At 41.4% G+C, this 13,078-nt stretch overlaps 1 protein-coding gene across 1 annotated transcript; it reads right to left on the minus strand.

Moving 5' to 3' along the window:
* Positions 1–2,134: 2,134 nt before the first annotated feature.
* SH2D1B (SH2 domain containing 1B) lies at positions 2,135–12,769 on the minus strand. Its single transcript, XM_009323880.1, has 4 exons — positions 12,636–12,769; positions 7,329–7,392; positions 4,672–4,840; positions 2,135–2,172 (listed from the first exon to the last, which is right to left on the minus strand). The coding sequence occupies exons 1-4, from the start codon at positions 12,767–12,769 to the stop codon at positions 2,135–2,137; spliced, it is 405 nt and encodes a 134-aa protein (XP_009322155.1).
* Positions 12,770–13,078: the final 309 nt, after the last annotated feature.

The following is a 13,078-nucleotide window of genomic DNA, read 5'->3' on the forward strand; positions in this document are numbered from 1 at the left end:
CAGGTACTGCTCTTTTGGATGTTGGAAAGGAGATGCTGGTGTGTGAAGGTTTTGAACATACTTTTTCGAAAGTCGTGTACAGATTGTTTTGTAATGTTTGAGGCGTGCGAAGAGGTGTAGGAATGTTTATATTAACCTCATTTTCTATAGTATTACATAACTATGTTCATGTATATGATAGCTGAATATTGCAAATGAGTTTCTTTCCATTCTGGGTACTTGTTTCCTCTTTAAAACCTTGATCCTTCTCATGTTCTGTGATTCAGCTGACCGCCTCAGAGGTCATGCCTGAGAAGTGACGGGAGTGTGGGCTTGGATGCCCCGTCTCGACTGGAATTCAGCATCTGGAGCTGTAGCCACTTTGGCATTGTAAATCCAAGTCCAAAGTTCAGCTGCATGCAGTGCAGCACGTTAACCAGAGTAGGAGCTGGCTAAAAAGCACTGCAGCCCAGCCCCTTGTCCTCGTCGGCTGTCAGTAATAGTCTGTTCAGCCGTCAGGAATCACGCAGTCGTGGTCATGAGGCACGGCCCGGGATCCCTTGTCACTCGTCCTTTTCCTGAGGTTGAACATCCGTGTGACTGGCTTAGCACGTGGGGGATGGCTGAGACTCTCATTTCAAAAAACCTGTAGCGTTCCGTTCTGTTAAAGGCCCGGCTGCTGGAGTTGGGATGTCCCAGCACAGCAGCTGCTCGGTCTGGCACGTGTGATAACCAACCATCACGCAGGCTGCTGAATTCTGCAAATAAAGAGACACATCAGTGTATGTGCCTCTGCAGAGCAAGGGTTGCTTTTTTTGTCTCCAATAGTACCATTTTTCATGGACAACTACTTTCTTTTCAATTCATGATTTTTGGACACATATGTTAGTATTTTTGGCAATGCCAGAGTTAGTTAACGAATGTTCTTATTTGTCTCCTTCATGCTACAAGTACCATTTCAGCCTGGCACCAAAACTGTTAGCACTGTTAAATTCATAATGAAGTCACTGAAAAATCTAAAAGTCCTTTAACAAATACTGGTGTGAAAGAAACATAATGAGAAAGAAATCTTACTAGTATTACCCATAAAAATACATAAATAATTTGTGAAAGATCTTAAACAAGCACACAACCAATCTGAATGTCTTCCTCAAGATCACAAACAGAGAGGGAGTTGGTACTAGCGACTGGGAGAATCAGGACATACGTTCCAGTTCTGGCTTGGGCTGCTAGTTGCAGGCCACCTTCAGAACAAAAGTATATATTAAATACTTAAAATCAGGGGTAAGATTACAGCAAATTCTTACATTAAAAATAACAAACCCCATACACACTACAATACAGAGCTAATGGCAGTAGCAAATGAAATGTAGTGAGCATTCTCATTTGTAAAGTGTCTATTAAAAAAAAAAAAAGGATGTGTTCTTTCCGATATGCATGTAGAACTTGCACTCCTCTTGTAATCCACCAGAACCATTTGCTGATATTAAAAGTATCTCAAACCATTTTCATGTTGTTGATTAATTCTTTACGGCATGGATTTAACACAGCCTTTTTGTTTTAATTTAGATTATTCCAAGCTGCAGGATAATACTAGTATTCCTTGACATAGCTGATATACTATCCTCTTATCCAACAATGAGGTAACATGAATGGTGCACAAAATAACAGAGTTTACAGGTTTTTAAGCATCGTATGATGCCAACAGAATTTTTATCATGTATCGTTTTTATCAGCATATATCAGTTCTGCCATAAACTACTGCTTTATGCACATTCATTATTGTACTTACATTGCTGCTTTCTAACAGATTCTTCATTTTAGCAGTAGCCATCTTGGACAGTTTGCTGACTAAAAAACCAAAATACACATGCGTGCACACAGATACCCTTCTCCCTCCCATATGTATGTATATGTATGCAAGTGTCTTCTAAAAATTAATTATTTTATTGCTGAACAAAAATATATAGTATCTTGTACTGGATTTACTGGGAGAAAATACAGCTGCTCTGACAGTCTGCAAAAGGAGGAGGCTAATTCCAGAGGTTCAGATCCACAGTGGCGAACGCCCAGCTGGCAGCTCTCCCCAGCTGATCCGTTGTGCTGTGGCACAGCCTGAAACGGCAGCTTCCCAAATCGTCAGGTTGCAGATCATTCAGGGTAAGACAGCGACATAATCACCGTCATCAATTTCTGTAAAGAAATCAATAAAAAAAAAAAAAGTTGTCATTGCAAATGGCTCCTCTGAAAGGCCACGGTAAGCAGGATGGCCTGTGGCCGTGTTGCTGGACAGGTAGCAATAACTCAATTTGGTTTCTCGGTATTCTCTCTGCTATTGCAGGGCCAATGTTTAGGCCCTGTGACCTATGGACTGGGTCCTCCAGGAGCCCGTATGGAGGCAAAGCCTGCATTGTCTTTTCTGGGCCAGCAAGCTCTGTTATTAAACTGTTGTATCCATGTGAGACCCCTTCTTCCTGAGGAACAGTCAAATGTCAGAAATCATCCATACTTAGTAAATCAGATCAATAGCTGAGATAGCTATACGACTATAGCATAACACACCATTTCTTCTCTAAATGAATACCCAACAGAAAATCTCTCTTCCCAACTAAGGGAGGAGAGCCTGAAAAAAACCCTTCTCCCTTAGGCCTTGTCAGATTTATTATGTTTTTTGAAAAGATAGCGGAAAGGCAGAAATTGAATGCTCAGGACTCCATCTCCGCCGTGGAAACCTACTGTCTCTTCAAGCAGCCACCCTCAGACAAGCTGTTCCTGGGCTAGAAAACAATGTTCAAAACCGTCCAACAACCAGTTGGATATGACCCCAGGCCCTTGAGGTGTTCCACTGGTTGCACTGGAGTGCTCGGTCCTGCATGTGCTGCAAAGCCAGCTGCTGGTGCAACGCGAGGGACCAGACCGTAAAAATACGGTGCTTGCTTTAGGAAGCGCTGTGGTGTTTTATGTGATGCCTGCAATTCGGAGAGATATCCATCATGACATTAAGCTAAACGCCCCCTGTGAGCATGTAACAAAGCAGTTTGAGTGGGGAGTTTGGACTGCTATATAAGTGAAATTTAAATTAAAATTGAACAGCAACAATTCCAAACTGATTTGATTATTTCTAAAAGCCTCCATTTTTATGACAACCACAAACATTTTGATAGTGAAATTAAAGGGTTTGTTTTCCTCCCTGTGAGTCCAGACCAGGACATTGTGCATCTTCTAGACAAGTTTATGTTGCAGGACCAGACAATAAAATATGTATTACACGTGACTTTTCCTAAAAATATATCCATGCTACTGCAGTATTTTACACCTCCCTGGAGTGGCAATGACAAGATACCATAAAAACCTTTTTTAGAACAAATGTGGCGTATCCGCCTTAGTGATACAAGTAATAATGTGATGCTGGAGACACTGGAAATGTCTCTTTGCTACTGTTTCTCTCAGCAAGTTTGTTGCTGCACTAGCCCCTAAAAATGCAGCTTAGTGCATGAAGTGGTGGGGAGAGTTCACCCCTTCCTATCCTGTCTGCTTGACACAGGGAGCGCCAGAGCTGTTGCACCGTTGTTGTGCACAAAAAACCAGCATCTGTCGTACAGACAGGAAGTACGACTGCAGCACAGAGAGGCTGGCCCACACGACCGCATTTTAGCTAGCATTAGTCATGAGGTATAAATCACACAGAAGGTTGGATACTCCCAAGAATCTTTTCCTTTACGATAACTGTACTTAATGAAAGGATTTCCCTTGCTCCCGCATGCTCTGACTGTGGGTCTCACTACACTCAGTCTTCTAGTCAGAGGACCTAGAAGAGCTTCTAGGTTATTTCGCAGCCTGTGACCTGATGGATACTGCAGCTGAGCAATAAGAAAAGTGGCTTTCAAAAGTGTGTGAGGGATGCTGGCAAGTTACCAATAGTATCTCTATTCATCCTCCCCAAACCAAGGACATAAAGATGACATGGGATTATAAAACACGGTCCACCACTTTATGAAAACCTCCATCTTTATTGTATCTATTTGCATAACATTTCTGCCAGGAAGAAATGTTGTATTCTTATCTTATCCCTGGCACTTGTAAGTTAGCAGAAGATCAACCAGAGACTGAACTCTCTGGTTCCAAAGCTGTGATCCTGAGCACAAGGCTATATGCTTCTTATTTTCAACAGACTAACTTAAAAAATGAGTCACGTTTTAATACAAATCACAACAAACCACAAGTTGGCTGGCCTTTTTTTTTTTCCTTTTTTTCCCTAGCATCTCAAAAATAACTGAGTTAGATTTTGGTATAAAAATAGCTTTCAACCTGGACAACGAAGGTAACGGACAGCGTCAACTCCCAGTGAAGTGCAGGGGCCTGGCAGCTTGGCAGAACCACATTAAGTAAAACTGGTCCTCAGCCTTCCCTAGCCTAAGAGCATCCACACCCATGAAGGAGTGAGCTGTGGGCAACATCATGCTTTGCCTTCTGTCTCTCTTGCAATTTTAACTTGTTAATTTGTAGTGGATGAGGGTATGTAACCTGTGAGCTGGGAGTAACTGTTTTCCAGTTAACAAAAGAGAGAAGGAAGGATGTTGAACTTCTGTCCATGCGAGCTGGTCTCAGAGGACACGTAGCAACTATTCACCACAAACCTTTCAATGCAGTCGTCTTAAAAAAACCCCACAAAGGCAGAGCTAAATTTCTCACCATCATAAATGTCATCCTTTCCTGACTTGAACCTCTGGCTTCTTTGCAAGGCCTTTGGTTTCTTTACTGGGTAGCGGAGGTTTATTATTAGTCCTTGATTTGGCTTTTCATAAGTGTATATTAGGTCCTTTAATGTTCTGAAGATCCTCTCTGGAACACCTTCAGAAGTCTGTAAGGAAAGGAAAATAAAGTTTGTTGGTAACTGCCCTTCACATGGAGTCCCCTAAATGAAAGGAACAATAGGTTGTTTCTTGTTTACAAAGGAGCTGTTTTGTAAACAGATTTGGTGACAGAATATTGTACTATCCTTAAAACACTAGGGACACCTGTTTGGTAGCGTGGTTACGGCACTGTGTGTAACCTCCCTCGCCATCTTTTTTTTTGAAAAAAGAATATCGGTTTACAATATTGGCTCAGATGTGTGCTGCAGCAATCCACTACAGCAGTGTCGAAGAGTGACAGCATTACAGACTTCCCTCTGGTCTTAGAGCACAAGTTTAGGGGCAACATATTTAGTTCTCACGTAAAATGTTGTATTTAAACAACTCTGTGACAAGCAGAAGCCAAATGTTTTGCAAAATATCAGCGTTTTCAAGCAAAGGACATGTGCAGAGGCAGCGGACGTGTCTGAGGATCCGTATGAAAGTCCCTGGCACCAGCTTTCACTTTTAGGCAGGAGTTTATTATTTGTCCAGCTTTGTGACTTGCATTGGAGACTCCTGAGGCCAAACATGGAGGATGGCACTCCTAAGCGGGGGAACAGCGTTCTCAGAGACTGCTTTTTAAGGGGTGGGTTCATACAGCTGGACTGAACTGCTTCCATGGCACAGCCTCCCAGTGATCTGTACAGAGACTTTGCAAGGCTGGTGACTTCAGGACAGTGACAGACAGTAAGCACATTAATCAGCTCTAACCACAGCGAGGGTCCAACTACTGGTCATTAAAAGTGAATGGGGCTTTGGTTTCACTTCATTTGCTATCTAACAAAGAAACATGTCTTTATTTTCTTTGTTTTTCTGCATCCTTTATCTTCCCTACAGCCCTGTATGGGCTGGGTGCCACTGCCTCTGTGTACTGGGTCTGGCTGGGACGGAGTTAACTTTCTTCGTAGCAGCCTTTATAGTGCTGTGTTTTGAACTTGTGACTAAAACAGTGTTGATAATACACCCGCGTTTTGGCTGTTGCTAAACAGTGCTCGCACAGACTTGAAGTTGTCTCTTTTTTGCACTCTGCTCCCCCAGTGAGTAGGCTGGGGGTGCGCAAGATGCTGGGAGGGGACACAGCAGGACAGCGGACCCGAACTGACCGAAGGGCTATCCTATCCCATATGACACTGTGCTCAGTAATAAAAGCTCAGGGAAAGCGAGGATATTCGTGGTTATGGCATTTGTCTTCTCAAGTAACCATTACATGTGCTGAAGCCCTGCTTTCCAGGAGGTGGCTAAACATCTACCTCCTGATGGAAAGTAGTGACTAACCTCCTTTGCTTTGCTTGCGTGCACAACTTTGCTTCATCTATTAAACAGTCTTTTCTCTTCATCCAGGAGCTTCCTCACTTTTGCTTTTCGTGTTCTCTTCCCCCCACTCTGTCCTGCTACGGAGGAGAGTGAGCGAGCAGCTGTGTGGGTGCTTAGCTGCTGGCTGGGGTCAACCTACCACACTCTAGAAAGTTCATGGCTGAATCTGGCCCTTAAAAAAAACCCAAACGATCTCCCCTCCACCATCAATATATTATTTCAGTCTATTATTTTAGTAAGCCAAAACAATCTGACTTAAAAATTTGAAGAACAGAACTCTTCTTTCAGCTTCTTGGCAAAACCTTCTAAGGAAAATTGGCTTTGAAAAAACTAAAAGTGTTTGAGTTAATATCTGCTGATAGGCATGACAGCAAACCCCAGTAGAGTGGCTATAGTCCAAAATAGATTATTTTTTGTCAACAAACCATTCTTCTTCATGGGAAATTGTCTTTCGTACTCAGTCCAAACCGCTAATAAGCAAGAAATTACCAGCATATGAGAGCTTGGTGTGTCCTTTATGGAGTGAGTTCCTCATTCCACTTAAATGCTACTTAATTGTTGGCAGTCCTGTTGGCTGTCCTACTACAAGCAGAGGAGTAAGCCAGCTTTTTAAGTGTCCTCTCACCTTGCCTAGGAATTTGATTGATGCAGTCTGCTCTTATGCTTATTCAAACAACGAGCAGCATTATCTGGGGTCATCACTTCAGATGCCTCAGAATGGCACAGAATTACAGATAGGTCTCTTTAAATCAAAAAGATCATTGCAATATTCCAAATCCCTACAAGATGCTAGGTGCAATGGCAGAGCTTTCAAATAGAAAAAGCTAATTAAGGAACAGGAGCAAGTAACGAAAGTGATAGATTTTTCTTCAATGCTATCAAAAAGAAATGGTCAAATCAGAGAGCAGCTGGTCAACAAATAACAGATCCACTTAGATTATAAGGGAATTCTACAAAGATAATAGCTACTTCTGAGCTCATATGTAATAATAAGTATAACATTAAAAAGTCAAGAATTGAGTAGAGAAGAAAGCAAAGTTGAAAATATTTTCTAAGGTAATGTGTTCATGTATGTTAATTGTTTTAATCAAGAAAACCGTCTTTAGTGCAATCTTTACAGATGAAATGAGAGTTACTCACCTGTATTCTGAAATATCCTTGGTGTTCCCTGAAGATTCGGTAAGTGTAGATGAGTTTTTCAAAGCTGTGAAAAACATTGTTGTATACATTATGCTTTTTATCAACTGTCAGATCACTGCAACTTGCTTAGACTGCTACAGCTGATCTTGACAGCCAGCTTTTGGTTTTTTTGTTTGCTTGTATCTTAAACTGCAATACAATGGAAGACTAAAAGCAAGGAAATAAATCTAAAGGAATGCCTGATACTAAATAGTATCAATTTTATGTATACATATGCATTCACTTTTCCATTTGATTCATATATCGGAGCTTTCAAAATACTTGATATTTTCTAAGTCAAATGTTTAATTGTCTGTTAGCCAAAATTAGTCATGCATTCTTAAGCCTCAGAAACCCAAGTATTACTCTATGATGCCTTGCCAATTCAGATCTAACCCCCTGTACATAGCTATGCAGGTCTGTTTGAGTTTGGACCAAATTTATGGCACTCTTTTTTGCCCTGCAGAGTTAGGCCAGGTACGGTAAATGTAGCTAAGAGTGCTGTGTTCAATCTGCAGTCACTGCACTTTGCTTAGCATAGATCTTGATAAAGCACATCCAGCTAGCTCACCTCCACATCAGCTAACTGCCTGAGCTTTCCTCCAGCTTCTTAGGTGCATTTCCTATGCTGAGTTTTGTACTACTACAGCTCCAATAGAATAGATCCGGTAGGTCAAAGCAGTGAAAATGCTTCAAGTTTATACATCCAGAAAGGGCTGGATATCACTGAGAATTTGTATTACTTGTTCTGAGGCAGTAAAACATGAAACAGACCCTGGAATTCCACTGCAGGTGCCATGTGAGAGAAGACTTCTTGCTTCCATAAAATGCCTAAGTCCTTGCTCCCCACCAGCAGAATTGCTTCACAGCACTAGAAACCACTTTGTGCAAATGTCAACATGGGAATAAACTGCAGGCAAAGGGCTGGCACACGTGTAATCAAGAACTGCAGTATCTCCATCAGCAGTGAGGAGAAGGGGAGCCGTAGTCTGGTCGACTCTCAGACTTTACGCTGGGTTGGGCTAATCATCAGACAACCTTTTCGCAATGGAAAGACAGTGCTAATATGTACCCCTCCTTCAAAAATGGAGCTATAAGGAAGACCTAAATAGCTACAAAGACAAAAATGAGGCACCCTTCTTTTCCTGAAGTCATGCTCTAGGGGAAAATGGGCTGGCTTCCAACTAATTACCACATCCACAAGAGAAGCAGTCACCTTTCAAAAGACTGATCTACAGCTGAGAGCAAGGACGAGAGATTCACCTGGGATATGACACCGGTCTGCAATGCTGCATGGAAACAAGCACATCGGCATGGACTGATGCTCTGAAAGATTGTCTTTGTGAATGCCTTCTATCATATTGATAGAAGTTGCAAAGGATGTGAGGGGAGAGAGAGAGAGAAAGAAAACCATATTAATCTAAGTAGTGGTAAAGAATGATTCTGTAGAAAACTTGCAGTTCACCTTTCGCATGAGATCTGCTGGCATTCCTCTGAAGAAGAGAAGAGGTGAGGAGGTTGCCACGGCATACGCAGGAGTGTGAACTTGCAGAATGTTTTTCACGTAATCTGCTTTCCTTGCGGGAGCCTTCAAGTAATTGTGGCACCACAAATTCATACTGTTATTCCCCACACGCTGCCCCACACAGTGACCCCTTGAGCTGTCTGTACCTTCGTGTATTCCAGATGTGATCATGTACCAGGCTACTTCAACCTAGAATATGTTTGATTTGACCGGAGTATAGCTAGGGAGGTATACGATACTGGACATATACTCAAGAGCATGTATGACATTAGGGACTTAACAGTGGGCTGAGTCTCTTACACCCGCTGCCGAAAGCAGACACTGTGGTAGACGGAAGAGACATTGCATTTTTATCAAAGCACAAGCCTGGAAATGTCTGCAAACAGCAGGTAGTACTAAAGACATGAGAAGTTGTGCAGCAAAATTGAATGAGACAGGGACAGAAAAGCAAAACAGAAGGGAATCTGGAGTTTGCAAAATGAGAGAATGTTTCATATCTTGAAATGTAAGATTACTCTAATGAGGGGTTTCAAAGAACTTATGAACTAAACCTAAGACAGACCTTTATATAAGAGTAATTTGATTCCACAGACATCCCACCCTCTCATCTATCTTCTTATGCTCCTCACATGTGATACCTCCCTAAACTTAATTTTGCAGTTGTATCACAAGAAGACTGTTGAATTCTTGGAGAGATGTTAGCAGAAAATAGTCTCCAGTCACCAGCACCCAGAAAATGACTGAACAGGTCCTACTTCTAAGAAAATTATTCTTCCTTTGCATTTCCCAGGGTTTTAATTATTATTTCTAATAAAATGCAGGCATTTGAACACTCAGGCTACTGATGGCTTTGGATATATTTTGTCAACAGAAAAAAAAGCTCTATCAAATACCGCAATGGCAGATGTTCAGAAGATGAACTGGAGATCATGACCAAAAAAGGCAGTAAAGTTGCAAAGATATGTAAACCACAAATAATAGGGGGTGGCAGGGGGGGAAGCAGTATTTGAAAACAAGTTCTTTTAACTGGTACACATGTTCATCAGAAGGATTTCAGCTGTAGCTACATGAATTGAGCATCATGTGAGGGAGAACCTTAGGGCGAAAACCTAGCTCAGAGGATTAGTGCATAAATGAATAGTTACTCTGGAGATAAACTACTTTGTTCTGCAAAAACAGTTACTATGAACTGCGATCAGGATAAGACTTCCAGTTAGAACAGATTTACTTTGATTCAAAGAGTTACATCACAGGGATGCATCTTCTGTTTTTTCCTCCTTGAGATACCTGTGGAAATTCACATGTTCTTGGCTTAAGATTATTTTATAAATGTGGGTGTTTATTTTTTAAACATAGACATAGAAGTGAGAAAGAAAACTACCAGGAACTGATAATTTTTGAAATTAATTCTTCACCTATCATCCAGATTTTGAAAGGTTACTGCCTGGATGTTATGTGGTTACTGTAATTTTTACTGAATAAACATGAAACTACCATTAAAATGGAAACTTCTGTTTCCACATTAATACAAATTAATAAAGTGCCTGGTCTGGGCACAGGGGAGATCCAGTGGCAGAAAAGTAGGGTGAGAGGAGCTTTTTTTGGGAGAATGACATGTTGAGCCATAAGGAGAACAGCAGCAAGAGCAGTAGGTCTGGACTGAGGCACTGTCAGACACCTAGGACAGCTTCGGATGAAAGCAGCAGTGTGCCATGGAGGAAGACGTATCGGCAGAGCTGTGCACTGTGCCCGATTAGAGAATAGATGCTTTTGAACTGGTCCCACCATTCTGACTCCCAGATCCTCCATGGAGTGCCCTCCCCCCACACCCCAATCAGTAGAGGACAAAAAAACCAGTTGTTTTCTGTAGCAAGTGGATCAGTATCTTTGCCCATGGATCAGCTGATTTGAGAGGTGTGCATCAGTTTGTGCATCAACCATGTTAGGTGGTAAGCAATGCTTTAAGATGTAATTATAATCCAAAAGTTGTCTTTAAACAGCACTGAGAGTTTCAGTGTTGATTGCCTCCAGTTTTAGGACAGCTTTCCTCTGCCTAGTCAACCACTGACAGACAGTCCAGTCTCTGAGGCAATTCTGAGCCCATTTGCTATCTGAAGACAACCCTTGCTTTCAGCTCTGCAAGCCAGTATCTGGCTTGCAGCAATATACATTGCGGCCACCCCTACAGTTTAATTATTACATTTGTTAAAGCACGAGTTAAAGTCAAACACTAAACACTAAAGTTTTTAACAGTTTTAACATTAAAAACCCAAAGCTGGAAGTCACATGCTTTTTCAGTCACATGCCTGCCCAGAACACTGTTGACAAAAAAAAGCATGTCTGCAAGCTATCACAAGGTAGACCTGCTTTGCCCATTAAAAAAAAAAAAAAAAAAAAAAGGAAGAAAGGGAAAGCACCTGTGTTAATGTGGCACAAAGCTTAACCTTTATGTCACCTTGCATCTGCCCGCAATGTACTCTGTAGATGTGCTCTCTGTTATATCAGTAGTTCAAACTCATTGCACGCACCTAAGCAGCCCTTCACTTTCTCATCTACCTCTTGCTATCTTCCCATGTCAGGGACTAACATTGCCATTCTTCCTCTGTGCCAGGATCCCCATTTGTCCTTTCTGACAGGGTATGGATGCCCTTTCCCTCCCACACTCCCTGCCCTCCCCGCACCCCCTACATTGTCTCCTTCCACACCATACTGAAGGCAGGTTGCCACAGCTCCCTTCCTGAGGGCTCTGTTTGTCCCCCACTTGCCATTTCTGTTGTCCTTACTCTGTCTTTTCACAGACTTCCTTTCTTCTACCCACCAACCCCATAGTAGTCCATTTCCCTCTCCCTTTTTCTCCTTCTCCTTTGATTGTTTCAAAAGAAATGTTTTTGATTATTGATAAAAACATTTTATGATATTTTTGAATGAATTAGATGTAGTGTTAAAAATTTTTCATGTCACACTTGAACACATCCTCAAGGAGAGTGTAAAACCTCATAGAGTCAAACAAAGAAAGTCTCAGAGTTACTGATTTATAAACTTTGAATGCGTTACGAACAGATCAATTATATATGAAAAGTGTAAAACAGGCTTCTTGAAAGGGAAATAAAAGTGTTATTCCCTACAGGAAAAGAAAATAATAAAATTTTAATTGTAGTAATTAAAGTTAAGGACTAGAAGTAGTAATTTTCTATGCCCATCTTGTTCATGGACCTGTCATATGAATTTGAACAGGACTTTATAGCTTTCTGTCTCAGCTTATGTTCTTAAATTAGATAAAATTCCTTTGAAGCACAAGGCTAAGCTTTCATCAGATAGAAACCCTATGAAGAAGGAACTGTTTTGGAACCTACTGTGAGACTTTTCAGTGTCTCAACAGTGCTAAAATGCTATTTACTCATCATTACAGAAGCAGTAACTTTCAGTAAGGTTCTTACCATGTTTTGGCAGGCTAAGCTATTTTCTCTGGGCTCCCCTTATTGTCTGCAGAGAGAGACCAGCATTAGCAGATTACAGTTAATCTATCCTCTGTTGTATAAAACGTCTTTTGCAAATGCCACCCTCTCACCACTCACCATAAAGGTAGCCTAAGGCAACCAGCATTACCTGAATACATATACACACCCTGTTGGAGTCTGTTAATATTAAGGAAGAAATACTCCTTATTATGAGGTTAGAGAAGATGAACGCTTATCTTTGGATCTATTTGAAAACCATAAAAGATTTAGTATTAGAGTACTTACAAAACACAGAGACACAAGGCTCCTTCCACACTTTCACTGTCTCGTATTAAATAGCTACCATTCTTTCCGTTCTTGCTCAGCAGTTCTTCACAGGTTCTTCTTGTTATCTTTCCATGAAAAAATGGGAACTCCATGGATGAAAGAAAACAAGGTCTCACCTTTCAAACCAATTCCAGAGAAAGTCAGAAGCCTGGCATTAAAAGAAGACTTATTCCAAATGCAGCTGTCTGCAGGCAACTGAAATTGGAGGTGCTAAGTACATACAAGAGTTCATCTGTGTTGTTATCACTGACCTGTCCGTAGTGAAGTTGGCTATCAGCCTGTGCTTACAGCTCATGAATGCAGTGAAGGCAGGAAATGGTTTGTCTACACTGGTCACAGTCTACATCAGAAGGGCAGAGACTTTTGTCACATTATATCAGCAGACATTTGAGTTGTGTATC

The sequence above is a fragment of the Pygoscelis adeliae genome, unplaced genomic scaffold, assembly GCF_000699105.1.
Source record: "Pygoscelis adeliae isolate BGI_AS28 unplaced genomic scaffold, ASM69910v1 Scaffold124, whole genome shotgun sequence".
Taxonomy (NCBI): Eukaryota; Metazoa; Chordata; class Aves; order Sphenisciformes; family Spheniscidae; genus Pygoscelis; species Pygoscelis adeliae.

Bases quoted from the DNA above. Each gene is read 5' to 3' on its own strand.
- SH2D1B (XM_009323880.1), bottom strand. From the start codon at position 12,769: ATGGAGTTCCCATTTTTTCATGGAAAGATAACAAGAAGAACCTGTGAA. The intron at 7,393-12,635 runs GTAAGTACTCTA...TGTTTTTCACAG, and splicing joins GCCTTGTGTCTCTGTGTTTT to CTTTGAAAAACTCATCTACA. The intron at 2,173-4,671 runs GTGAGAAATTTA...ATTTCTTTACAG, and splicing joins AAAGGATGACATTTATGATG to AAATTGATGACGGTGATTAT.